Source organism: Brachyhypopomus gauderio, chromosome 6 (genome assembly GCF_052324685.1).
Source record: "Brachyhypopomus gauderio isolate BG-103 chromosome 6, BGAUD_0.2, whole genome shotgun sequence".
Taxonomy (NCBI): Eukaryota; Metazoa; Chordata; class Actinopteri; order Gymnotiformes; family Hypopomidae; genus Brachyhypopomus; species Brachyhypopomus gauderio.
In genome coordinates, this window is record NC_135216.1 from 22,165,612 (window position 1) to 22,193,366 (window position 27,755).

Genomic DNA, 27,755 nt, shown 5'->3' on the forward strand with positions numbered 1-27,755 from the left:
GTGTGGTTTCAGCAAAGACAATAAAGTAACACAATAACTCGGGCAGCAACGCTAGATACACCGTTAAACATATGACACATTTTGTGGCAGGCACGGTAAACCTTATCAAATTGTGTCATCGAATAACAAATGACAGAAATTTGCAAGCTGAAATCTTCACATCCACTTTATCCTGCAGCGCCATCTAGCGACCGTTAACCTAAGCGAGGCCCACTCAGACGTGCAGGCTACAGGTGTAGGTGAACGTGATGGGGTTTCATCGTCTTTCTCATCGTGGTTTGCGTGATGAATAAACACGTTATGATGTGTGGTGGTTATTTCGTCACTGGTCTGTCGTCCACGGTAACAGTGTTTTCAGATCAGTGTGAGGTGCACAGGGTTTTCTGCCAGTGTCTGTCCTGATGCAAATTTAACGACCAATTAGATATGCTCCAAAGAGTATGTTAATTTAAAGATCATTCTGGTATTTCTTATTAATGCACTCAAATATGACTGGTTAGCTTTGCAGGCGGTTGAATTTGAACAGATTTTATGTACCTAGCCAAGTTAGCTTAGTCGATGCGTAATGAAACATTTGACTACAGTATTGTGTTTCTGGTCCTGTAATACAGAAGAACGAAGTGCCTCCAGAAGGCCAGGACTTGTCCCTAAGCCCACTAGAGCACTCTCCCCGTGGGAAGATCCCGGGTGCTTGTAGAGCCACCAACGTTTACTACACCACTCGCCTCTGCGAACGGGTAAGCAGGGCACCTGGGAGTGGTTGCTAATGGACACAGTTTTATATAATAATAAATAAATCAACAGATTAAGATTATAGCTGCGGTACATTTGACTTCACTGGTCCTAATTTAACCGTAATTATATTATAACCGTTATTATATTGACGTTATACACCCCCTCCACCTTTTCAATGCCCGACTTTATTCACACTACCAGTATTCAGTGTTCGATTTTATTCACACTACCAGTATCATAATCCTAAAGTATATTGTGAGTTACGAGTGTATATAACAAAAATATTTCCTAGTGTACTGTTTAATAAAGCTTTAATCATATGGACTAACCATATAGCACAGTTGTTTGATTCACAGATGTTCACGTCGTGGCTCTTGCATGTATAATTTACAGAAATTAATTATATTGTTAAATTATGAAGCCATAAAGATCCTCACTGCTGTACGTTCCTCTAAGCAAACCCTAACCATGTTCCTGCACTAGACGCATCATTGCATGCGGTTCATATTGTGTTCATTACCAGGTCTTTCCTTTTGTGTAACTGATGTGCATAATTACATGGAAATACAGAGCCTGTTTGTAGTTTCATTATTTCTACCCGCAGCACGACCCTACTTGAACCATAGCACAAATAGTTGTCATTTGTCATTGTTCCATTAACATCAGGGTTTTCCTTTTGCGTGAAGAACTCTATGACTAACAAATCCAGAAAACTGTAGTGCCTTTGCATTTCTAGTGCAAAAATGGTTATGTTCACCATACTCTAGGGTTACTAAACTTATTCCTAACTCTACTATTCAAACAACCTACATTGTGTCTTTAAAAGTGCCAACTTTTGGCCATTGGCTTTTGAGCATCAACAGTTTTAATCATGTTATATGATGTAGAGTACACATGGCATTTGTCACTTTATGTAGGCTAAATCACAGTGAACAGAGATCTGCTTTCACCAGTCAGCTGATTTCACAAATTATATTTTTAAAAATATATTGAATGCTAACATGAAAAATATTTAGTGAACAGCAGTCTAATCTTCCATAAATTCTATATATTACAACTAAAAAATTTTTTATGTGGGCTCAAAATATACCCTTTTTACCTCATTGAGCATTCACTCACCACTTTTCCCTGACTGTCTCAGCTGTATTATGAATAAAACCATACACAGACATATTTATGGAGTGTGAATGGATAGTTATATGAAGGCCCATAGTTATGCAATGTGATAGGCAAGTTGATGATTACTCAGATAATTACTTTTATCCCTTAAATTCTCATGCTGCTGATGAGAAAGGTTAACTGACCATCATTTCAGTTGATTCAGCCAAAGAGCGATTTTGACCTCACTGATCCATATGGATACCTGCTGAGCTCGGAGTATAGCAGCCTTCACGATCCTAACCTGAGGGCATACCTGTACCGCAAAGACATCTACCGACGACTCGTTGCAGGAGGCTTCATAACCAAAGACAAGAAAGTAAGCATTTCAAATTCACTGTGTTGTGGTACAGTTCCCAAGTGAGGACTTCCTGAATAGTTTGTCTTCATTGGTCAAAATAATATAGGCTTTGCAGTGAATCTCACGCTTTAGCAAATACGTAGTGCAAAAGACATTAAACTCTTGTTTTAGCCTGCTATATAATGCCAGCTTAAAGTGTAATATATCTTTGTGTTTTGTTTCATTGTTCAGGTGATTTGCTCCTTGAGGGAGCTGAATCGGTACAAAGATCATCTTCTAGATGTGAAGAAAAACTGGGAACAAAAGTTCAGAGTTGACCAGGCAGGTTTCAGTCTCCCTAGTGTCATAGTATTGATCTTTTATTCTGAAAGTTGTTTTTACTAGGCACAGATTACAGAGTAATTTAGTTTAGGACTATGCTTACCTATGTCCCAGAAAGCCAGCCTTAAAATACGGCTTCTATCTCACAGAAGAAGCTGGTGAGAAGTATCCTTACTCTCCAGGAGCATGGGACGACGTTGTCTGATGTCACAGTGTGTGATATCACAAACTGGCTTTCCAAGAATGGAAAGATATTCCTTCGGAGCAAATGGTATAGTTATAAGACCAGTAGGGACAAGATTCAAGTATCCTCTCTGTTTGATTGTTTTTCTCACAAAATAATAAATACTAGGTATTTTATTCAGTGCATGCAACATAAAGATGCATTCATTTCTCTTTTATTGATTACTGATCCATGGTAGGGGGGAAAGTAGCTCTCTCACAAAACTTCCAGATGTAGGGTGCTCTTCTAACTCTCCCTACACGTCTGAACTGGTAAGAAAACATCTCAGGATTTATCACTGTATTTGAAATGGCAGTAAGTGGAATGTTATCACTAAAACAAATGTAATGCTACCTTGTATTTGGAAGACTTGGTCCACTACAAGCTACAAGTCACTGCATGAAATCACTAAAGAGGTTTGGAGAGAGATGAAGTTGGAGAGACACTGGTGGATTAACCAGCAAGAGAAACACATTAAGGTATATACCTAAAATATTTCCTTGTTAAGAAGTGCAGAATACAGATGATGTGACTACAGTTAAACCCTCATCTTTCTTTGTCACAGGAGCGACAACACAACGTTCTGCTTCAGAGAGGACGGAGAAAGGAAAAGCCTTCCAAACTCAAAAAGGAATCTAGTGGTGGTGATGGGAAGAAAACAGATGAACTACTACTCACTAGTCTGAATGATAAACAAGGTGAATCATTTCTTTGATCAGAATAGATTGTCTGTTTTAAACCAATGTTAACCTCAAATTAGTCTATTTTGCACAGATATAATGTTTGAACTGTTACAATTTAAAGATGCAGGTCCCAGTGAGTCAGGTACACTACTGCCACCAGTAGACGCCTCAAGACAGTGTATGCATGACAGTGAGGTGAGTTTTTCCTGTGGTGTTACTGAATAAATATCTGTAATGTTATCGTTTGTGACACTGCTCTATCTTAAATGCCTTTTCCAGCAGAAACTCTTGCTGGAACACGATGACCTGGCACTGATACAGAAACCAGGTTCCCAAGTCAACCTTCACACAAGTAAGCTGGAAAATATACTGCTGTATTTTCATATCTTTCAATGTCTGTACTATTTATAGACATTTACGATTTTCGTTTTTACCATGTTTTTTTATATATATATATTTTAGCATAGACATCTTAATTTTTCTTCACTCTTCATTTTTACATTTCATAATATGCACATAATGATCATTACCATATTTGATAAATAAATAATCAGTTTGCTTTCATCAAGAACTACATCAACTGAGCAGTGCAGTAATAAAATTTATAAATATTTATGTTCTATTATATCTGATGAGGTGATTTTCTGTGTGTTGCTTCCATAGTGCCCAGTTCTGAAGTCCCATTTTTCCTCAAATGTCCCACTGCACAGACAGGATCGTTCCACTGTGCTACTCAGCAGCTGTCCGACATGTAAGCCTTCACACTCTGTTCCTGAAGATCTGATGATCTTCTGAGTTTAACGCTATTCTAATTTGACCTCAATATTTGAAGTGTTCTGGGGCATTTGACAAAACTGAACTCTGAGACATGATTGAGAAGTTGCTATGCATTGAAAGGTTTTTGAAGTCACAAGTCTGATGGATATACATATTTATTATGTGTTAGTCATTTTCTAAACAAATGAATCTTTCAAGCCATTTAGTCAATGATCTTTTGCATTTACAATTGTATATTTAAAACATACATCTGATGGATCCTCAGGAAACTATATTCTAAAGAAATGGCCCAGAACGTTCTGTTAAAATATAAAGACACACCACTGTTTTGCTATTTTCACATCTGCTGATGTAAGGGCACTAGGGCAGGAGGCTGATGAAGATGAATCCACCATATTAGGAAACATGATGTCAGTACAGAAGACGCAGGATGCTTCTCAGGCCAAAATGTCACATAAACAAACAATGAAATGTTTATCTAATATCGTGGCCAAGTCCATCATGTATTCTTTACCAATTGATGAATTACTTCAAGTCCCAGCAGCAACAGTAAAAGGTACTCATGTTCTGTCTTGTGATACAGCTAAACTACTTTTTGGAAAAAAGTACTACTTTTAGAAATAGTTGTAATAACAGTAAGTAATTTCAGTTCATGAAATAATAATTTGTGGTTTTAGAGGTAAAGCAGGCCATAAAAGATCAAACCAATGATGAACAGAAAATCACCTTGATGTCCAATGAATTGGAAGTCCCTGAAGTGGATGAGAGGAAGGCCCATTCCTTGAGTGGACTCCAGACAGACAGACTGCTCGACAGTCCTGTCCCACTAAGAGCAACTGGGAGACGCATCTGCAAAAGACCCAGTGATGTTGCTCACCAGGTCACCAGAAATGAGGCCGGCTTGAAAAGCAGGTGGACTCCATCTCCACCTTCCCCCACCCTGTCCAACACATCCTTAACAGCAACTGAAATTATCGATGAAGTAATTTATAAACTGTCCATGGGACACTTGTACGATGATTAAGCTGTCTGGATGCAGCCTAAATAAAAACATATTCTGTGACAGCTCAGTTTAATAAACAATTGATGACATTTTGGTTTACCATTGTCTTTATGCAATTGATTTACTAATTTAATTACAAAGTACCGCATGGTTTTTTTTATTTATTTTAGTATTATATTCGGGTAAATATTAGGCTGGACTGTCGTGCCTATGAATAGCTCTGAAGTCAGAATAGATGGAAATGGGTTGCGTCCCCACCTCCGTGATCTTTACGTCATCGTTTCGCCACGCTGCTGCACGCCGTAAAAAAGGTCAAGCTGTCGTAAAAACACTACAGTGTGTGAGAACAAAAACTGGTCCTGATGAAGAGCTGATACGAGGAATGTGTCGAGAAGAAGAGTGCGATAAGGGCTCTCAGAAGTTTAGCTGATTACATTTTAGCTGATTAACCCACGCCCCGCGAAAGGCTCAGTTATAAGGGCGTGTGTTTCCTCCCCTGGATGGGTTTGCTTCCAGTGCAGAAATCAACTGATGTCGTGCCAGCAATTTATATTGAACAGAAATGACACCTGGTGGTTTGGGATGGTGAACAATAAGGGGTAAGATCACACGGACATCTCACATTTAAACAGTTTACCAGATATCGTTAGATAGATGTCGAGTTAGTCGTGTTAATCTTAATGAGCATAGCTGGTTACACTCGAGTGTTTGAGAGATGAAGTTGAAGCTGGTCACTCATCCTGAAGTCTCCACCGTTCACCCGGAGTAAGGTGGAGGACCACATCAGTTACGCCACAAGCTGGTAAATCTGGTTAGTTTGACATGTTTCAACAGAGCAGTAGGTGAACGGCGGGTGTAGTAGACGAACACGGAGATATCTCTCATTAACGCCAACGTTATCGGATACGTGGGCTCCGTGTGCCGTAATGGTTTTACGAGAAACGCTCCGAGTCGTAAGAAGGGAATATTGCTGAACTGTCGTTGTGTCTTCAGCAGAATCTCGCTGGAAACCGGCTGAGAAAAAAAATAACTTCACTATTTCTTTGGGAGAAATTGGACAACGGTCTCTACACGACAGAGAAGGACGACGCACCATGAAAAGTTGTGAATATCAGCAAATAGACCCCAAGGCACTACCGACACCTGCTCCCACTCCTTCACGACCTTGCCCAGAGAAGAAACCCAGACGGCTGAAGAGAAAATGGGAAGTGTTTCCTGGCAAGAACCGTTTTTACTGTGATGGCCGGATCATCGTGGCCCGTCAAAGTGGCGTGCTCCCTCTGACCGTGGGCCTCATACTGGTCACCAGTGGACTCTTCTTTATATTCGAGTAAGTGCGTCTTCTTTACCTGCAGCTCAAACATCAGTTATTGATGCTCTCAGTCAAGCACACATCGCTGTTGAGCCAAAACTACAATTATACTTGTTAAAGTTCTTTAACATTTTATTTTAAGGACTCTTCGGGTGTTAGACATGTAATTAAAAATGTGTGAATACGTAATATGGAATAATTTTGTCAAACATTGCTCTCATTTTCAAAGTTATTCCCACTAGACTCTCTGTGTTCTTGGTTAACTGATTCAAAAGTGACAATTCTGTGTATTACAGAGCTGCATTTTTAACCATGCTTTAATTCCACAGCTTTTGCCACCATCTTGTTTTTTTGTTTGTTTGTTTGTTTTTACTGCATTGACCTTGCATTATGCATATTTAAAACTAGGTTGAGCTGCAGGAGATTATTAGTGGTGTTCTCTTTGGGTGTTCCAGAATCACTGTTGTACTCTGTGCCCTCGTCTGTGTTTCTAGCTGCCCTTTTCTGGTTCAGCACGTGACTAGCTGCATCCCGGCGATTGGCGGTGTCCTTTTTGTGTTCGTGGTCATCTCTCTCCTTCAGACCAGCTTTACTGACCCAGGTATTCTGCCTAGGGCAACACCAGAAGAGGCTGCAGACATCGAGAAGCAGATAGGTGAGAGAAACTGTGTGGAAATGCGTCCTGTTTCGCTGGAAACCTTGTGTACTTCACCACAATGTTGATGGTTTCAGAATGTTCAGAACCTGTAGTTTTTGCTGATGCAGTAAGCTGTTGCTGTTGAGCTGCACTGAAATTGCTCAGGATCTTTGGCTGAGTCCCCTTGGTTTAATTGGGTGATAAAAACGAAAGGACATTTTAACCTAATGTCAGTGGATTGGACTAATGTAATGTCCTTCCTGGGCAGGAAGCAGTGTGTGGGCCAGAGGAACCCACATGGTTGCTTGATTGCTGACATGTTTAAGCTAATACACTATCAACATCGAATGTCCTGGGCTAGACATGCTTAAGTTATAATGATTGAGTGAAGAGTTTAGGCTTTCTTTAGTTTGTGGTCTGCTACCTCATGTGCTTTCAGAATGAACAAGCTCTCATACAAGACCTACTTTTATGCTGAAATGTCAAATACATAACGGGGATAAATAACTTCATAGACCAATTCCAAAGTCAAAAAATATTCAAAACAATTAACAAGAAAATAACTAGTTTGTTTAGAATAATAAAATAATTGCTGAGTATGATATTAGCTGCTTGGTGAACGTGAACCTCTTAGTTACATTTTACCATTAGAGACTTCATTGCCATAGTCTTAGATTCACGTGTGTTATTAACACATGTTTGATATGTAGATTACAGTGGTGAAAAGTGGCTAAAAATACTCCAGAAACTAAAAGGGATGGTTTGTTTCACATCTGTGAAAACATTTCATATATGTGATCTAAAGTTAGGCTTGTTCTGACTATTTTGTCATGCAGTGTTTCACCACATTTACATTTGGTGACTTTGGTAAATACCTCCTTGACCTGAGACCCAAGAACTCCAATGTTTACTCAAGTATATGCTGCATACAAAATGCATTGGGGGGGGGGGGGGGGGGGGGGGGAAAACCCCAAAGTCAATTCATTCTTTTAATGACAAATGTCAATTAGATATTTTGTACCATCATATTTTATTTGAAAAATGCTGACGTTTTGTTTTTTACTAATCAGTTAGCATAAATAACGTGGCTTGCATAAGTATTCAACACCAGAGCATTGGCAGTTCTGTGTTTACACTGATGAAAGATATTGCCCTAATGAGGGCACAGTTGGCTTACAATTGGTCACCAACTGTGAATCGCTTAAAAACTTCACCTTTTCTGAATAACAGCCCCCCCCCCCCCCCACCCCACAGATTTAAGTACCATTTATGAGACTGAAAATCTGAAGGAAGACTAAAGACTAGCATTCCAAGGAAATTGGATATAAAGCTATAGGGATGCGCATGGCTACAAAGTAATATTGGAGTGTTTAGACATCCCTCTGAGTACTGTTGGATATGCTGTGAGGAAATGGAAGCGGCACCAGACCACCCAGGTACTGCCTAGACAAAACCACCTCAAAACTCCACATCAGAGCACGAAGACTTGTACAGGCAAGCCAGAGAGGCCACGCTGCACTTTGAACGAGTTGGACAGATCAGTGACCGAGACTGTGGTGACTGCACCAGTGAAGAAATATCACGAGCTCCACGCACAACTGGCCCGTGTGGGAGGGAGCGTGAAAGAAGCAAGATTTAAAACACTGTGGTGCAGACGGCTGGTTCCCCGGTGCTCACTGCTCACCTCCACAGCGAGGTACGTGGGTGGCAGCGTCGTGCCATGGGAATCACGTCATGGCCGTTCCTCGGATTGGACTGGTATCTTGTTAAAACTGATGGATGGATGGTGCAAAATGTAGGAAGATACTGCAAGTCACCTTGCTTCAGTCTGCTAAGAAATCGTTCTTTTGGAACCGGGACTGAGCCCAGAGCAACACAGGAGTGTGTGAACAACAAAAATGTGAATGTTTTCCAGTGGCCAAATCAAAATCCGGATATCAATCCAATCGAGAATCTGTGGTTACCAGTCTGAACAACTTGGGGCAAATCTGCCAGAAGACATGGGGGGGGGGGACGGAGACGGACATTGATCGACATTGACTCGATCAATGTCCAAAAATAGTAGAAATTCACACCAGCAGACATAAAGGGTGTCTCTGCCAAGAATGGATCTGAAGGGGCTGAAAACCTACGCAAGCAGTTATTTCAGTTTCTCATTTTTTCTATGGTCCACTGACAAATATTGTCTTAGAAAATGTAATTTATGGACAGATCTAGCTCACAGTAAAAATCCTGGCGATACGAATGTGTGATTTGCGTTCGTCCTGATCACGTTTAAGGTGGTTGATTTGTGCCACAGCAGCTTCAGTGTGACGTCTCGTGCAGTTGCTGGTGTTTCAGAGAGTTACTGGTTTACGTCTTCCTTTTGAACTTATCCAGAAAAAGGAGAAACAAACCGCCCTGAAATTTACTGAAGCTTTTATTAAAATGAGTTTGTTATTAAAATGAGTTTATTACTGTTTGTTTATTCGTAGCAGTGCATGAGGTGATGTCACAGCTCTGTTTGGAGGAGAACGTGTAACATCCAGGCTTGTGTAGCAGTGAGTGGTTTGGTCCAGGTTTCTCAGGTTCTGTGTGGCATTTGGTTCCACAGATAATCCGGTGGACTCCTCCTCCTCCTACCGCCCGCCGCCTCGCACCAAGGAGGTGGTCATCAATGAGCAGCTGGTCAAGCTGAAGTACTGCTTCACCTGCAAGATCTTTCGCCCACCGCGCACCTCCCACTGCAGCCTGTGTGACAACTGTGTGGGTGAGTACTGGGAAGGTGGTGGGCGTGATGTCGGCTCTGTGGGAGGGGGCGGGGCCTAATGCCAACTCTTCGGGGGGGGGGAAGCCTGATGACAGCTGGGGGGTTGGGTCGTGACGGTGGCACTGCTGCAGGTGACATTTCCTCACTTATCACTGCTGCTGTCCTCTGTGGGGGGTTCACAGTAGGTCAGCTCTCGCAGCCTCCACATTTGTCTGTATATCAGCCTGAACAGAACACATAAAACATGCAGTCGTGTGTCCATGACAAATGAAGAGGTGGCTTTCAGATTCCACAAATTAAGCATTAAGTTTTTTCTGCCCCGTGTTTGCTCTTAGATCAGCCCTGTTGTCTTTGCATGCTCGTATAAGCAGTCTGTGCTGATGAGCTCTTGTCTGTCTTCCCTTCGTCCAGAGCGTTTTGACCACCACTGCCCCTGGGTGGGAAACTGTGTGGGGAAGCGCAACTACCGATTCTTCTACATGTTCATCGTCTCTCTCTCCTTCCACACCGCCTTCATCTTCGGCTGCGTCACCACACATCTAGCTCTGAGTATGTAGGCTGCTCCAGGCCCTTCGTCCCATCACCGTGTGTTCTGGAGCGCCCCCTGTCTGCTGATCTGAGTAGCGTGGTGTAACTGAGCTCTTGCTGGAGATAAGCTGACCTTTATCTCACTTTAGCCTAAATAATGATGTGTGATGGTGTCCTGGGGGGGGGGGGCATGACTGGCAAACACTCGTGTGATCAGGATTCATATTGCCAAGATATGATCCTAACACAGTTCACAACAAACTATAACAAGGGACTTTCTTCTGAAAGTTTGTTTTTTTTTTTTTCCCCTTTTTTCATATACAGAAGCATTAGTCTCTCACACTAACTAGTAAAAGGACTTCCCAGACATGATGATGATGATTTTATTTTATTTATTTTCAGGGTCACAAGGAGGAAATGGGCTGGTTTTTGCTGTCCAGCAGAGCCCTGCAAGATATCCTTTTGCCTATAATTCCCTTTACCTTTGACATTATGTAGGTAGTGATTGCCTTGTCTGAATTGTATCTAAAATTTTTTTTTATCTGTGTAGTTTCTTTGTGTTTTTGGTTATATCCTTTAACTCCTTTTAACTGCTTTAGAGCTAGTTGTTTGCTTCTTCTCAGTGTGGTCTATTTTGGGCCTCTCAGGCTTCCATACATACCTGGTTGCTGCTAATCTCACCACAAATGAGGATGTAAGTGGTGTTCATTAATATCTGATGTACATGATCTGCTAGCACACAAGCCACATTGTACCTAAATGAAGAGGTTCAATTCTAAAATACCCTTTATCTAAACACTTTTGTAGTGTTTGCCTTGTCTAAAGGCTTTTATTTTCTCTTCCAGATAAAAGGTTCGTGGTCTGGGAAAAGTGGGAATGAAGAAACTGGGAATCCTTTTAGTTATAACAACATATTAAAGAACTGCTGCTCTGTTCTTTGTGGGCCAATGCCTCCCAGGTGAGTGTGGGACGCAGCATTCACTCTGACATTTAACTGCAAAAAATTGTGTTGAAAACTTTAGATACATGATAGGGCTGCACGATGAATCGTATTTTTATCGTTATCGCGATGTGAAGTTTCACGATAAACACATCGAAAGAGCCACGGTAACTCCTTGAATAACAGCAAACTCAAATTGCATTATCCTCGTCCAGCAATAGAGGGAGCTATTCGCGCTGCAGACTATGATCACGTGACGTAAGTAGGCAAGAGGCAGAGTGAGGTGAACACGCTCATCAGACACGCGATTTGGTTTAAGCCTGGTTTACACTTGACGCAGCGCGAGGGTCCGCAAGGTGAAAATAACGTAATCACGGTGGCTTCGCCCGTGCGCGATGGTCTCGCGCGCTGTCGATTCGCGAGGTCGTGCACCTCTCGAATTTTGTAAGTTCGCGCGCGCCGCGTCTCAGCGCAATGAGAACAGTCATGTTTGCCGGGTTCATACACCTATACAAAGTGGAATTAAAGCACTTGTACGTCACTTTCAAGGTCCATTTCAATAATTTCCAGCTCGTTAAACTTAATTGAGTTAAATATTTATACATATACTCTAAATGATTCGAAATAATTCGCTTTTTTTATCACATTATTTAATGGTTGTTTATTTTCAAAACGCCCAATCTTAACGTCTTCATGTTCTTTCATGTTTCGTCCTGGAATTACAAGAGGCTCGTATTTGTTAATGTAATTACAAGAGAACTGTTCAGTCAGACAGATATTTGTTGTGAAACGAAGTAGTTACAATTTCAAGTACTTTAGCCTAAATTCCAGCAAATTGATAAAAAAAAATGATACACAAAGCAACATTAAAATTGGTCAGGTAAATGTTCATTCCCCTGTATTTGAGGGGTGTTTTTTCTATACTACTAGGCCTACATATCGTTTCGGACCACACTGCAAAGAATGTGACACGGCAAGATTAAACGCTTCCGTCGTTACGCGAGGTGTGCGGAGTCGCGCTACGGTCACTCGTGAAAGTATAAACCTAGATTGAATCTATTGTTGAATAAACCTGCAAAATATTTGGAATTATTCTGGATTCATTACACAGTAAAAAAAAAAAAAACTAATTAACGTGCTGCTGTTCAGAGAGACACTACATCTCTGTATTTTAATCTTAATTTATCGTGGTTCACATCGATATCGGGATATCCAACAATGTTATCGCACATCGTAATTCTAGTCCATATCGTGCACCCCTAATACATGATGTATGATGCCTCTTGTGAGAGGGTGTTGAGCACAACTTCCTGCCACTTCTCAAAGGAGTTATTTGGAGTAAGGTTTGTCTTGTTCAGCAGTTGCTCAGCTTTTGAAGAGTGGGGGCTTTAAATCAAATCAAATAATGAACTTCATGATGATGTAGTAAACTACTGCTGCTCCACCCTGTTGCTTTACCTCTTTAATTCCGTCCTGTTACCGTACTTGTCTCGCATATTTTGAAGTGGTGTACCCCTTCCTTGCATGGTTGGTGTTCACCTGATGCAGCTCTGGGTTGTGGTATCCTTATGGCAAGTATGGTATTGTGGTTCAGGATCTGTTGGAATGTTTTGATGGTTGTAGTTGAACCAAATCCTTGAATTAGGCTTGGTGGCTTCATCAGGGTATTTGTGCTAGTGCTATGTGCTAGCTCTATTTCAGCCATGCTTTTGAGGTATTTTGTGATATGTGCTAGCTCTATTTCAGACATGGTTTTCAGGTATTTGTGCTAGCTTTATTTCAGACACGGTTTTCAGGTATTCAGTCATAGATCCGTGTCTTAAATTCCAGGCTGTGTCTTGACTCTGAGATGTCTGGCTGTTCTAAGATACCTGGAATGGTGTAATTTCAGGGTATGATGAAGATGCGTTCACTGCATGTCTGCTACAAGATCTCTCTCTTCTCAGCTGTTCTCACTGTCTGCTCCAGTAGGATGGAACTGGAGATTTTTATGATAAATTGTATGTCAGAAGAATCTCGCTAGAGACCTTTGTGTTGTGAACAGAGTACAAAAAATGTGGGCTCACTGTCATCTTGCTCTGTTATCAATATTTAATGGACAAGGCAACATTTTCTTTGTGATTCTATTACACCCAAAGACTTGGACATGTTGCGTAGAGCTGAAACATGACAAACACCTGATGACTATTTACACCTCCTCACTCTTCTGGGCTATCTGTCAAAACCTTGTTTGATTAGGGTTGGTGGCCTGGCTGTTGTCTCTTGTATAAAAACTGTGTCCGTGGACTCCATGCTGTTCTCGTCCATGTCCTTGGAACACTCCTGATGTCTGGGCCTTCAAGGGCTATCATCTTGAGCTGTATCAAACTCCCCATGCTGTTCGGTACATTGCATACAATGAACACTTTAGAACAGTGGTTCTCAAACTGTGGTACGCGTACCACTGGTGGTACGCAGAGCACCCCGCGGTGGTACGCCAGATGAACTCGGAAAATAAAGATGCTTTGAGGTTTTTTTTTTTTTTTTACACAACACATTTTTTTTTATTAAAACAGAATTATGACAAGTCCTGAAATTCAGAAACTAAAAGGGATTACTCGTATTATGTGCGGAGAAAATGTCGCTAAACAGTTCGACCTGGTTCATCTTTCAAACGACACGGTCACTCGCAGAATTGATGAAATGGTGGACAACGTCAGACAAACATTGACCGAGAGAATTAAAATGAGTAAATGCTTCTCACTGGGGGGCGAACGTAAAATGGACACAGATTCAGTGTTATATTGCCGGTGGATGGCGTGTGTCTCACGCTCAATGCGTGAGAGTTGACAACCCTGACATTATAACATATGTGTGTAATGAGCAGGGTTGCCAAATGCGTGAGACACACGCATTTGACCGTCTTCACACGCCTGACCGTCTTCAATGAGTTACTAGTTCGCTCTGGCGCCAACCATCGTGATATAATACTTAATTCGTGTCCATTTTACATCCTCCCGGTAACAATTTACATTCGCCACCCCCCCCCCCCCCCCCGTCAACAACTTAAACTTGCCAAACAGCTTTTTCTTTTTTTGGGGGGGGGGGGGGGGGGGGGGGGTAGTAGGTGGTACGTGGAGTTTTTCGTTTGACAGTTGGTGGTACTTTGTCTAAAAAGTTTGAGAACCACTGCTTTAGAATATAGGACTTCAAATAATGCTGATGGATCACATTATGTTTCTTCCATAATGCCAGTCATTTTTCACTACAGTCAACAAATCTCAATCTTTTAGCATCTACTGTTTCTGGCTCTTCTGAGCTGTGAGGCATTTCTTCATTTTTTCCATAATCAAATAGATTCTATTTATAATCATCTTAATCAGTCTACAAATCTGTGTGACTTACTAGAATTTCTTTGAAAAGATTTCATTCTTTTACTCACTTCACTCTGACTGTCTGATATCCAAGTTAATTAAGAAATGTCAGTTTACTACATGGCAGTTCTTTAGCACAACTCACTCTTTTTTTCAAATACCGGTATGTCTCTTGGATATCTCTAAATCCATTTTTAAAACAAATATTTGCCATGAAATCCTGTCAGAATTAAAAATAGCTGTAGATACAGTCCTTAAGAAAAGAGGTTTAGATACAATTAGGTTCAGTAATCTCAGGTGAATTTCTAATCTCCCATTTATTGCTAAATTGCTGTGAAGAGATGCGCCTCAGTTCTTATAAACTCATTTAATATCAGATCTGTTCTAGTCTGGTTTTCACCATGCCATAGCACAGAAACAGCTCTTCATATTCTGGAACAATTGGTAATCTCCTCCTTTATCTAGAGCTTGGCCCTGCTTTTGGTTAAACTTTGATACATTGCTTGTTTCTCTGCTATTGGTGTTTCAGGTGTCCCTCTATCTTTAATTCCTAACTCACAGTTGACCTCTATGAATCAACACATCCTCTATCCGTGTTGCTCACGGTGCTCCCATCAAAGTTCAGTTCTTGGCTCTCTCCTTTCATAATGTACATGCTCCCACTTGGACACACAATTCGCCAGCATGAATGTTATACTGGTACACACATTTATTGCCTTTTTCTTGTCCCTTTATTTTTTGTCCTCTATAATTTGTATAATAATGCAAAAGGCTTTTCTAGCATCTACTCTGATGTATTTCGTTTTTTACTTTGAGGTTGGTGGAATGCTGGTTAAACCCTCACAAACTGTCCATGATCTTGCTGTCAATTTTGATTCCTATTTAACATTTTCATACTCTGCCCTCTGCTCAGTAATAATGGTGCTGAACATCTGCTCCATACTCTTCTTGTCTCTCATCTAGATTACTCTAAGTCCTATACTGTAAGGTCCTTGCTATATTGCAGTATGTCCAAAATTCAGCAGCTAGGAGTTCATCCTCACTAAACCGCCCAGATCACATCTGATCTGTGAAGTACCTCGTTACCTGTCCTGTACCGTATCCAATATAAAGCTGTTCCCTCTCACCTTACTGCCATGTTGTGTTTGGCAAAGCAGCACTTCCTGGGTCAGACGCATGTGGTGTGTACAACGTACCGATGGGCAAATGTGCTGAATCAAAAATGCAATTAATGAGATTATGCTTGTGTTGATTTTCACCGGAATATGATTTAAGATGACCCGATTGAGATAAATACGATATTTGCAGTGATCTGAATACTATATGGTTTATGACCATATATAATGTACATGTTAATACTACATACCAATTGATTTCTACTTACTTTTTATACTAACATATTGAATTTTTTTATGTTTACTAAATACAAACTGGATATACGACTTGCATTCAGTGACGTCCAGTAATGGCATGAAGTTATTACCATCAGACTCAAGTTGGGGTAGCTGAGCTACAGTGTAGGAACATGTTAGCTTGGCCATAATCACCCTCTTCATGCATTCCTCCAGCCCCACTGACAGGAACTCCTGTGTGATGACCAATTATTATATATATTTTTCTGCTGCAGTTTGATTGACCGGAGAGGCTTCGTGCCCTCGGAGGACGTGGTCCGGACTGTCCCTGTGGAGCGTCCCGCTACCAAGCCTGACCTCAACATGGTAGGACGAGGTCCTGCATCAGGGCACGCCCCGCTTCCCCCCCCACCCCCCACCCTTGAGCAAGTCATCCCCCGCATTCAGAGGTCCTCTACTGCCTGAGCAGGACCACATCTCCTCCTCATGTTCTCCCGCACTGGATCATGGGAATGTACTGGGTTGTGTTAATGTTTGGCATGGGGACGTGCCTCTCCTTCATGTCTGTGTCCGTGTCGACGCTCGAAGGCCTGACCTGTGTCTGTTGTCTTCTAGACTGATGTCTTCATTTCTGGGTGCTTGTGAGACGTATATAGAATGATTTGCAATAGATATTTTTCATTTCTGGTTACGGGTTCAGGTAGATCCTTTTATATATATTTTTGCATCCCGCTATAGTTTCTGGTTTCTACTGAAGGGTTGGTGGGAATGTAAGTGAGGTGACTCCGTCAGACTCAGAATGCGCAGTTCACGCCCATAGACGTCTTCTCAGAAATGGCAGAGGAAGTGAAACCGTAGTGCACAGGAGAAGCAGTCCTGTTCTGGGGAGATTCCTGTCAAAAGGAGAACTGAAACATGTCAGCTGTTTGTTTATCTGAGATTATCATGGTACTATTCATGAATGTCCTGAAAGCTACCTACTGTAAGGAACTGACCAAGAAGCCCAGTGTATAATTAGTATATATTTGTTTATAACTTATTGGAATGTTTACATGCCGGCTCAGGGTGTATGTGTGTTGGGTTTATTAGGTGTGAAGCTGGTTCCACTGTTCAGTAAAAGGCAGTAAAATGTAGAGCAGTATTGTTTGTTTACAGTGATGAATCACTGTTCCCCAGGCAACCCTTATCTCTTCATCCTGAGGAACCTTTGCACTATGAAGATGCTGGTCCATCAGTGGGCCAGCCATGCTCTGCCACTTCCTTTAAGTGGCCATATGGGGCAGCTTCTTGTTTGTATGCGTCGTCTTCACCCATTGGAGGGTTGCCATGTTGAAACCAGCAACTCCCCTCACCGGATTATGGCTCGTCCCATTCATTTGAGCTCAGCATTCAAGCGGAGTTGTTAAGCGTTTGTATGCTAAGCTAATTAAGTGCTTATGTGTGGCCTCATTGTTGTGCTTTTATGCTGTGGAGGATTTGTGCACAGGTGTCTTATCAAATGAGTGTGTTTGTGACAGCTAGGGAATCTGAAAGAATGTCTGAAATTATACATTTACATTTTAAATAAATAAACTTGTTAATACACAAAGGAATTTGTGCATGTAGATTTGTACAGTAACTTTCCTAGTGTTGCACAGAATAATTGTATTATTAGCGGTTAATTAGTCTAGTAATGACCTAAAAGTTTTAATCAGAGTGTGTGTGTGTGTGTGTGTGTGTGTGTGTGTGTGTGTGTGTGTGTGTGTGTGTGTGTGTGTCAAAGTGAGTGAATGTACCAGAAACAGAGCCCAGTCATGCGACTCTCCATTAGTCTGCCGTAGATCATATGACCAGTCGTCTTCCTACAGTAATAGCCGTGTGTGTATCTAGGAGGAGGACTGCCTGGAGTTTGCACTGTCCTGTGCCAATTGATGATTCTGTGGGTATCTGCAGTGCAGCTTGGGGAGGTCGGTAAGACTCATCTTTTCCCCCATTGGTTGAGCTGGGTCTGGCCTTGGTCTGGCCTGGGCCTGGCCTGCATGCTGCCTGGCTGTACAGGGCCAGCTGCTGCACTAAAACCACAGTGTGCCTACTCACACTGAGGGGGCTTATCACGTCACGATATCAGGACTCTCCCCAGCCCTGTCCTTCCTGTTCAACTGGTGTGTGTGCGCGTGAAACAGCCATACTGGCTTTCCCAGTATGAATTTCTTCTTTTAAATAAAAATTTGTATTTGATTTGTCCAAATATTTTTGTTTTTAGAGCTGTTATAAGTTCTTATTGTTTAAATAGGGATTTATGTAAATATCTGTCCCCCTGAGTTCTGTTAGGCTTCAACAAAAGGAGACTCCCCTCATGTGATGGAGAAAGCGCCAGTCCTGATGTAATGGCTGACTGATGAAGCTGGCTTTATAAAGAATGAATGTGCTCGAGCCGTCCCCCACCACCCCCCCCCACCCCCTCCCCATGCAGTCCTCTCGCCGTCCCCCCCCCCCCCCCCCCCCCCCCCCCCCCCCCGCAGGGCTGCTTCTGCCTGACTCCATGCTTCAATCTGCTTGTGACCAAGACTTTTGTACTTTTATCAACTCTGTCCATTTCAGACTGTTCTTAACTATCTGCTTCCTTTCGTGTTTTTTTTCTGTCTCTTCTGTCCTGTCCTCCACACATTTGCCTTGTCTTTTAACTTTTTCTTTCATTTCTCCTTTCTCTCATCCTTTCGTTCCTACTGCCAGTGCACCCAGGGCACTAAAGGCCTGCTGGAGACGGCCGCTCGCTCGGCGCTCCAGTCTGGCCCCCTCCCTCAGGCCACGCCCCCCGCCCTGGACGCCCTCCCCGCCGTAGCGCCCTCCTCTACTCCTGGGCGCCCCAAGGCCTCCAGGGGGCGCCAGGTGGGTGCATCGAACCACAGACATCACTCTCAGCACAGGAGCAAAGGAAAGAAGACTCCCCCGCCAGCCCCCCACCCGCCACGCGCTTCCGGCTCGCCCGCCTCCGCCGTGTCCAAGCACAGCCACAGCTCAAGGAACCGCAAGGACCTGAAGAGCAGAGAGCCCAAGATGGCCCCTCAGCACTGACCCCCCCCCCATGCCTGCCACCTGCAGACCAAATGGAGCAAAAAGGCGTCGGATCCACCCAGCACACCTGCGGACAAGACCCGCCCCCCCTACCCCACGTCAGCCTTCTTCCTCTGTAGATTGTCCATTAGAGTGACTACTGATCTATCCGAAAACCTGCTGGTCAGTTGTTTTCTGGGAACCCCGGTCTGAAAAGGCAGAATGACTGAGCAAGTCTCATGGTCTGGTGCGGCCAGGATATAGACTCGAGCGGTCTTTTGATTGGAATGCCTGTTTCCTCCGTTTCATTGAGCTCTTGTTCTAGGGATAAGTACAAGGTGTTGAAGATCTTCACGTCCACCTCTGGAGCATGTGCACACACTGCTGAGGGTCCACAGGCACTTCGCAGCTTTAGCTGAACAGCAATAATTTCACAGTATTTTTATTGTCCTGTGTATTGAATGAGCTCTGGGATCCATTTATCTGGCCTTCGTGGACACGTTTGTGATATACTGGTCAGGCCTGAGCAATCTACGGCCAGCCTTCTTTATGCAATTAATAGTGCATGCCTGGGAAATGTAGTTCATGCTTCATCCATCACTGGACATGATTGAAGAAAACAATGATTGCAAGTGTAGCTATTGTCCTGTAGAGTTTGATTTGAAATAGACCTTGTAAACTTTCTTGTATGATTTCAGTTTTATAATAGGACACGAAAGATGTATTACCGTACTGTAATTCAAGGGATACTGGGCTGTCCAGTGTATTTGTTGTGGTATATCAGGTATTAGGAATGTGCATTGCTATTAATATTAATTTTATATATGTGTTTGGTTATATTTGAGGCTGATTACATTATCTTTGTCCTGATTTGTGTATTTGCTCTCACGGCAACCCCAAAGCCATAGGAAGCAGAACTTGGTCACGAGTCACCACTGTCTGTAATTGTTTGGTTAGCACAATGTAGCAGTACACCCCTGAATTGTTGATGGTTCACCATTCTTGTTTGGCTAATTTGACTTGTATCTAGCCACACCAAGTATACATTTTGTGCATGAAAATACAGTGTGGATGGGTTGTGGATATTCAGGTTGTCTTTTAATATGCAAATGGAATATGAAATATAGATGCCGGAAGTTGTTTACCCATTTTTTTCTCTCAAGACCACTGCAATATTTGCACAAATAAATCTGGAAAGATAATGGTGTGGTATGATTTGGTATTTGGTACACATGTAACGGAGATCACATGGTCTTTCACTAACATGTTTTCACCTAAGGCATTGTAAATAAAAAGTTGCGAGGCTCTTTCTTCCTTTTTTTCCTTTAACCCCCCCAGTGCAAATTGGTTAATCTTTCAACAGCCTAAAAGTCACAATCAGTATTTGTTCTTCTAAAAAAAAAAAAAATTGTTCTTGTTCTTAAAAAAAATAACAAAAATCCTTCAATTCCTGACCCTGAATTTTGCCAGAGGATGTGTCCAGGGCAGTTCTACTCTGAATGTGATTAGTGGTTATTGGTATTAAACATAGGTGTCATGCATATTCTTCTCAGTAAGGTTAATAATAGTAAAATATTCAATACATTCTGACAAACACTTTAGAGAAGTGATCGCTTGTGTGGGTTTGTATTTTTGCTGATTGCGGCTTTAAGGTTCATTGTGAGTGTGTACATTCAGAGGGTGTTCTGTGTCTGAGGTTCCACAAGGATTTGCAAAGGACTTGCAATGTCAACCGAACATGACTATAAATATACAAAAAGGAGTTAGTGTCCTATCTTAAAGGTTTCTGTTCTGTTTACAAGGTTTTATGTTACTGAGACAGACAGATCTTTGCTTGGAAAGGCAGGTATAATTATTAAGAAACCAAATTAGTCTAGTTTATTGCTGCCTTTTTGTAAAATTTATATCACTTTGCTTTTGAAGATGTTCCACTAGATGGCAGTAGCTGCTTCCAAAAGAGTGTGTCAGTTTCAGCTCTTAGCACTGAAGGGAACAGAAAACAGGAAATGGCTGTGTGCACTTAGGGACTTCTGGAGTACAGCAGGAGTCAGACGTGGTATTCTCAACGTTAATTAATAGTTTGAATTGGTTTTAGGCAGCTTTACATTCCCAGTTTTTCTCAATTCTTTATTCACATGCACATTTATGAAAGAGACACACGTATATAAAATGCACACCTGTGGTTTTGGAGATTTACCCTGTGCACATCCTTTAGCTAGCGGCTGCATTGCTGAATGAAGCCTGCGAGGGTCTGCTAGCATGGGTCTGTCTAGTGCCCACACGACCGCCCGCATATTCTCATTCTCTCTGGCCCCATGAAACACTTTGCCATTTGTGATGGCCTTCCTCACGTCCCTCGCACTGGTTGCGGAGGAGGAGTGTGCGCCCAGACCTCTCGTACCTCCATATGCAAGGCACATGGACCAGCAAGGAGCAAAACGGCACTCTCGAGACTTCCATGACTTAGTCTGGGGAAGAAAAAATAAACGAGGCAACCATTTTTATGGAGTCTAGGACAGAGAGAAGGGTGAACTCGTGCTGAGAGGGTGATTCCCACGTCCAGGCCCCCGGGGGGCGGGGCTGTCCGGGTGAAGGAGTTCTGCATCACAGCTCCATCTCTGTTTACCCCACTCCTTTCCTCCAAGCTGCCCTTAGTGGGAGGCAGCGGCGTTCTCCAACGTTGTTGGACGAGCATTCACAATTCACCCGTTTGCACTACTGTAGTTTGGATAACTTTAGTTAGGTGTGTGTTTGGATGGTGGTGAAAGAGAAGCCGTATCGAACTGTTCACACCGTGCCATAACGGCACACACACACACACGTACTGGTTTGTCATGTGAAGCTAAGTGTGGTGGGCTTGTGTAGGCGACAGACAGCCTCTGGTGGCCGTGTGAATGTGCTGAACAAATCCGGTCCAATCTGGGGTCGCTCAGCGCAAGAACAGTCTTTCCTGTCGGGCTGTCTGGGAACTGGGGTAGAGGAGACAGCTTGTGTCAATATGTGTGTGTGTGTGTGTGTGTGTGTATACTCTCTCAGATGCCTGTGTGTCAAGGACCCTTTTATATCCTATTTATACTGTCACCGCACTCAGCTGCACTGCCACAAGGCATCATGAGGAGCCCCGCTGTGTGTATGTGTGTGTGTGTGTGTGTGTTTGTGTGTGCGCTCTCTGTGTCAGCTGTGTGGGTGTGTTAGCATCCCTTGTGCCAGTTCTGTGTGTGCCTGTGCGTTCGTAGATGTTATTGTATTTTTGTTTGTTTTTTGATCTTTGCTGGAATTAATAGTATTGAGTAAGCAAATCTGAAGTTTAAAAAACAACATCCAATGTGTGTAAATCGACTCAGCACCACCAGTTATATGGACACCATTAGGTACATTATGAAGAGATCATCCTTTAGTTACATGTGAAGTTAAACATAGGAGCCCAACACACACATCATTACAAGCTCTAGCGCCCCAGCCCTCGACCAACTGTAAGTCAATAAATCACAATCCAACCTTTACTCAAAGTGTGAACACCAGGCAGTACTCAGTCAAGCCTGTATTTCACATCACATCAACAGTTATTGACAGTGAAGCCACAGCCTGGGGGGGAAGTAGGAGCCCCCATGATGAGTGCAGACCAGGGGAGGGGCAGCTAGAACTGCCCACAGTCTCACTTTATTATAATCCCACCATTATAATCCAACCATTCTGAGGCACACTGGCACCAGAATGATCAACATGAAGCCAAGTCAGACAGCATGGTAGTGTGGTAGTCAGACAGCATGGTAGTCAGACAGCGTGGTAATGTGGTAGTCACACAGTGCGGTAGTTAGACAGCGCGGTAGTGTGGTAGTCACACAGTGCGGTAGTTAGACAGCGCGGTAGTGTGGTAGTCAGACAGCACGGTAGTCAGACAGCGCGGTAATGTGGTAGTCACACAGTGCGGTAGTTAGACAGCACGGTAGTGTGGTAGACACAGTGCAGTAGTCAGACAGCATGGTAGTGTGGTAGTCAGACAGCGCGGTAGTTAGACAGTGTGGTAGTCAGACAGCGTGTTTGTGTGGTAGTCAGACAGTGAGGTAGTCAGACAGTGTGGTAGTGTGGTAGTCAGACTGCGTGGTAGTTAGACAGCATGGTAGTGTGGTAGTCGGACAGCGTGGTAGTCGGACAGCGTGATAGTCAGACTGCGCGGTAGTGTGGTAGTCAGACAGCTTGGTAGTGTGGTAGTCAAAGAGCGCGGTAGTTAGATAGTGTGGTAGTTAGACAGCGTGGTAGTGTGGTAGTCACACAGTGCGGTAATCAGACAGCATGGTAGTGTGGTAGTCACACAGTGCGGTAGTCAGACAGCATGGTAGTGTGATAGACACAGTGCGGTAGTCAGACAGCGCGGTAGTCAGGCAGCGTGGTAGTCAGACAGAGTGGTAGTGTGGTAGTCACACAGTGCAGTAGTCAGTCAGCGTGGTAGTGTGGTAGACACAGTGCAGTAGTCAGACAGCATGGTAATCACACAGTGCGGTAGTCAGACAGTGTGGTAGTCAGACAGCGTGGTAGTGTGGTAGACACAGTGCGGTAGTCAGACAGCGTGGTAGTGTGGTAGACACACAGTGCGGTAGTCAGACAGCGTGGTAGTGTGGTAGACACACAGTGCGGTAGTCAGACAGCGTGGTAGTCACACAGTGCAGTAGTCAGACACCGCGGTAGTCAGACAGCGTGGTAGTGTGGTAGACACAGTGCGGTAGTCAGACAGCGTGGTTTTGTGGTAGTCAGACAGCGTGGTAGTGTGGTAGACACACAGTGCGGTAGTCAGACAGTACGGTAGTGTGGTAGTCAGCAGACATGTGAACAAGTCACTAAGTTGCAAGTAACAAGTAAGTCCCAAGTCAATACAATCAAGTCTCGAGTCAAGTCCCAAGTCAATACAATCAAGTCTCGAGTCAAGTCCCAAGTCTTAAACTTCAAGTCCTAGTCAAGTCACCAGATGTAATTTCAATATTTAACACAATTGATGCAGTTGATTAGTAGTATATTATGTTAGTCAGACTAACTAACGTTAGGTGTTTGAGGCGTTTCGGTTCGCTCATGTGGACCCTTGTAAAAGTTAATTTTCGACCCCTGAGTTATCACATCACATCACAGCTAGCTAGCTAATTGTTATAGCATTATGTGAAATATACATAGCAGAGACTTGCTTTTGTTTGTGCAGCCTCAAAGGTCGAACAAAGTTTGAAGTGGTTGCATCTCCATCTCTTATCCTGACTCCACATGTCTTGCATGTTACAGTTCTTTTATTCACAACAGCATAATCTTTATAATTGAACAGGATAATTTTTGGGAGCATGTTGCTTGTCCTCTCCGCACAAATTCAACGCTGTCCCCCCTCCCCCCTCCCCCGATCGGTTACGGATAAACTGAGCTGAGCAGTTCACATTTTATAGCACCATTTAATACAAAATGATCCAGTTATGTGATTCTATATTACTTATTTATTATGTTAAAATAAGGATTTCAAGTCTTTTCAAGTCTTGAAGTCACGACAGCAGCTCTCGTGGTCACATTTTCAAAGCTGATGACAGAGTTGTAAGTCCCTCATTACCATAATGACATGCTGTACTGGGCTAGCTGACGTTCAGGTACCAGTAATTACTCAGTGCTGCTCAACAGCTGGGCCCTCTGGGCCATCACAGGCGTGCCTACATAATCCAGAGTGACACAGAAGACAGATGAATGTGGCCAGGAGCTGTTTGTGTGAACCTCTGCTGGGTATTCCTTAAGTGCTTGTGAATTACGTGAAACGCAACATGGAAATTGCGGCCCAAGGTGATCGCCGAGCTGTGGCTGAGGCGGCAGTGGCCGGCGCTGCTGGGTCCCTCACGGCTGCTGTGAGTTACTCTAGCTCCGCCCCTCCCCCGCCCCGACTCCCTTCCCCCCATCAGGAGGAGATAAGTGTTTGGTTTTCCTGTCACTTCTCTTTTTTCCCCTCATAACCTTGTAAATATCCAGTGGCAGAAACCCCCGACTGTATGCTGATGGAAACTGTGATGGTACACATGGTCCGCATGTGTGTGTGAGAGAGAAGTGGGGGAAGCCATTGCCTGCTGTAACCAGAGAGGCAGAAAAAAAAAAGACATGGGCTTTTCCTCTAGGCTCTCCTTCACACCCTATGATTAACGTACCTTTGGCTTCCAGAGCTATTTTGTGATATAATTCCAACAGACACTCGTGGTGGGATGTCTCGGGGACCGGGAATGCGCTCCTGTAGACATCCTAACGTCCTCCTCCGTCCTCCTCCTCCTCGCCCTTTCACCTTTTGCTTCCTCGCCTGGCATCACCCGTCGTCTCGCGGGTCCCCTGGCCCATCTCTGCTCTCGGGTTTCCTCCTGTTCAGCGTCTCATGCGGTTTGTGCCACACAGCGACCGCAGTCAGAAGGCAGTTCTCCCAGCTCTCCCAGTTCTCCCAGCTCCGTCTCGTGAAACCACCCGTCTGACTGTTATTTATTTTTCTTCTTTTTTTCCTAATTACTTTATTTTTTCCCGAAGTTTCGTGCTGGTGCCTTCATGCGAGTGGCTCCACTTGTGCACATGCACAGGCTAATTCCATGATCATGGGATCAGCCTCATTAAACTAAACAAAATGTTCCCCCAGAAGCTTACAGGGATGCTCCACTGAACGACCGCTGAGTCTGTATGAAAAAACATTACAAACAAAAGTTTTGTAATTGGGAAGAAAAGGGCTCAGCTCTTATTATCAAAAACAAAAACACTGAATGAAAACAATGTGTGTGCAGAACATCCAGCTCTGAAAAAAGAAAGCCTTCAAAAATCATCAGAAACAGCCAGTTGTCAAAAATAAAAATATGGAACATGTATGTGTTCAAGAACAGAAATCTGAGCTCATCTTTCTTTAAGTTTCTGGATTGCTTTAAATGGCACCTTTAGCATCATCATCATGAGCGTCTCCCTCTAAGCTGCGGAGATATATTTCTTTTTTTACAGACAGTATTCATGTGAGAAACCAGCTGATTGAGGTGACACTAATTCTCCCAATACCCAATCCCCTTCTATAGAACTTCCTCAGAAGCTGTATTAAAGTGTGTGTATTTGTACTCATTTTTCAGCACACCTTCTTCATGCGTAGACCGGCCCCCTAGACTTGATCCTTCTCCCAGAGCCCAAAAGGTTTCCCGAGACAGACCTGTCGGGTATCCAGCATCATAGTGCTGCATATGTGTTGTCTGTTCTTGCCAGGTAGCTCCACCTAACGAAAGCAAAGGTTCCTGTGGCCTGTCACTGCACCCTTAAGCTACGGAAAACAAACAACCCCTGCACTGAAGAATCACAGCCATCCGCAACAGACTGATGGTCTGATGGTCTGATGGTCGCCTTCCCACGATTCGCCATCGCTGCTTGGTTCCTGTGAGTACTTACACTCCAATTCACCAAAACAGACGACAGCTGAACAACATAAGGTATAAGCACCTGAATGAAAGAACAGAATTCAAAAGGAACCTGTAACGCTTCCTATAATAAGTATACTGAGTTCTGTTTGACTCCAACCTCTTTTTGAGCTCCTTTCTGCCATAGAATTGCTTACAGTAAAGGAAATAATCACAAATGTTCCATCTCTTCTCTTCTCAAAACAAGTTTCCATGTAGCAAAATATCATGTTAGTGCTATAAAAACACTTAAGAAGCTAATGTTTATATTATGTTGTTTCGAGTCAAATTTAGACTGAAAAGCCAATCGGAAAAGTCTCTCATGGCCGATTACCAACATTGATTCAATATGCACAATCGACCAAAACAACACCGTCAAGGACCGGCTAGAGCCAACGAAACTCACTGCACTGAACACAGGCAGACACCAGTCACCACCGCCATCCTACGGCCTGACGTCATCTGACGACTCGACGCCATCTGACGACTGGATGCCATCCGACGGCCGATAGTCAGGTCAGTGTGTTCCAACCATTACAGGTACTTCTGGGAATCATTCGATCCTCTTCCCTGCGTTCTACTCGACTAGGTCTATTGAAGACAGAACTGTGTTCTCATTTGGGCACTCTTTGTTGGCCTGTTCTGGTGAGCGGGAACAATGGCGTTATCTTTCATGCTCTGAAGAAGGGCGTCTTGTATCAGTTGTTGTTTGCGTTGCTACGGTTATGTTACCTCGAGCGCGAGGGGAACCAGAATGCGGAGCCAAAGAGACATGGGAGCGTGGCCATGCGTGCCAGAGCACCGCAAATCTGGAGTGGGCAATGGGGCGGGAGCCGAGGGCCGGATCCCGCAGGGCTGCAGACTATGCATGACTCCGTGCATGGGGCAGGCTCATTAGCGTGGGGGAAAAGTGAGCAGTCAGCATGCGGAGAGCCTCCAGCAGAGAGCAGTCCCCCCCCCACCCCTGGAGGAATGAAACGGCCCATATATCCCTCACATTCACAGACAGGAGCTCCCTCAGCCCAAGGCAAAACCCACAACATACATTTCTCACTCCAGAGGACAGGATGGAAAAACGTCTGAATCATTTTTTTTTCTTTTTCTGTGAAAGTAATGCTGCCAGATCTGTATATTGAAGTGGAATTCATTACCCACTGAGTCAAGGTCCATACCTCTGGAAGATTGTCACTAGTGTTTTGTAAATCATAAAGGTTTACAACTACTGTGCAAGA

At 43.4% G+C, this 27,755-nt stretch overlaps 3 protein-coding genes across 7 annotated transcripts; all 3 read left to right on the plus strand.

The window, feature by feature from the left end:
* Positions 1-325: 325 nt before the first annotated feature.
* LOC143516272 (uncharacterized) lies at positions 326-5,267 on the plus strand. 2 transcript variants are annotated; one of them, XM_077007828.1, is made up of 13 exons: positions 326-438; positions 612-737; positions 2,051-2,212; positions 2,426-2,515; positions 2,665-2,786; positions 2,938-3,010; positions 3,107-3,217; positions 3,304-3,436; positions 3,543-3,616; positions 3,701-3,773; positions 4,085-4,172; positions 4,555-4,754; positions 4,876-5,267. In XM_077007828.1, the coding sequence occupies exons 1-13, from the start codon at positions 427-429 to the stop codon at positions 5,220-5,222; spliced, it is 1,611 nt and encodes a 536-aa protein (XP_076863943.1). In that variant the 5' UTR covers positions 326-426; the 3' UTR covers positions 5,223-5,267. The 2 variants fall into 2 exon arrangements, with proteins under 2 accessions (XP_076863943.1, XP_076863945.1); XM_077007830.1 differs by having other exon boundaries at positions 3,704-3,773.
* A 230-nt stretch (positions 5,268-5,497) lies between these two features.
* Positions 5,498-27,755, plus strand: LOC143517319 (palmitoyltransferase ZDHHC18-B-like). 4 transcript variants are annotated; one of them, XR_013131920.1, is made up of 11 exons: positions 5,498-5,800; positions 6,198-6,531; positions 7,008-7,168; positions 9,744-9,899; positions 10,311-10,448; positions 10,830-10,881; positions 11,019-11,121; positions 11,273-11,385; positions 16,348-16,438; positions 26,336-26,503; positions 26,818-27,755. XR_013131920.1 is itself a non-coding variant. In XM_077009699.1 (10 exons), exons 2-10 carry the CDS (start codon positions 6,296-6,298, stop codon positions 26,387-26,389), a joined length of 1,104 nt encoding a protein of 367 aa, XP_076865814.1. In that variant the 5' UTR covers positions 5,498-5,800; positions 6,198-6,295; the 3' UTR covers positions 26,390-27,755. The 4 variants fall into 4 exon arrangements, 3 of the variants coding, with proteins under 3 accessions (XP_076865814.1, XP_076865813.1, XP_076865815.1); XM_077009699.1 differs by having other exon boundaries at positions 26,336-27,755; XM_077009700.1 differs by lacking the exons at positions 26,336-26,503; positions 26,818-27,755 and adding an exon at positions 17,942-18,492 and having other exon boundaries at positions 5,499-5,800.
* On the plus strand, positions 17,907-25,239 carry LOC143517321 (uncharacterized). Its single transcript, XM_077009701.1, has 2 exons — positions 17,907-18,018; positions 18,785-25,239. The coding sequence occupies exons 1-2, from the start codon at positions 17,983-17,985 to the stop codon at positions 19,124-19,126; spliced, it is 378 nt and encodes a 125-aa protein (XP_076865816.1). The 5' UTR covers positions 17,907-17,982; the 3' UTR covers positions 19,127-25,239.

What these genes read in the sequence shown, in the direction of transcription:
- LOC143516272 (XM_077007828.1), top strand. An exon ending in ATATTCCTTCGGAGCAAATG is followed by an intron (nt 2,787 to 2,937) that starts GTATAGTTATAA and finishes GATCCATGGTAG; the next exon opens with GGGGGAAAGTAGCTCTCTCA. An exon ending in ACTCAGCAGCTGTCCGACAT is followed by an intron (nt 4,173 to 4,554) that starts GTAAGCCTTCAC and finishes TGCTGATGTAAG; the next exon opens with GGCACTAGGGCAGGAGGCTG.
- LOC143517319 (XM_077009698.1), top strand. Translation starts at nt 6,296, where the DNA reads ATGAAAAGTTGTGAATATCAGCAAATAGACCCCAAGGCACTACCGACA. An exon ending in CACCACACATCTAGCTCTGA is followed by an intron (nt 10,449 to 10,829) that starts GTATGTAGGCTG and finishes ATTTATTTTCAG; the next exon opens with GGTCACAAGGAGGAAATGGG. An exon ending in GTCCAGCAGAGCCCTGCAAG is followed by an intron (nt 10,882 to 11,018) that starts ATATCCTTTTGC and finishes ACTCCTTTTAAC; the next exon opens with TGCTTTAGAGCTAGTTGTTT.
- LOC143517321 (XM_077009701.1), top strand. Translation starts at nt 17,983, where the DNA reads ATGATTCTGTGGGTATCTGCAGTGCAGCTTGGGGAG. An exon ending in CTGCAGTGCAGCTTGGGGAG is followed by an intron (nt 18,019 to 18,784) that starts GTCGGTAAGACT and finishes TCCTACTGCCAG; the next exon opens with TGCACCCAGGGCACTAAAGG.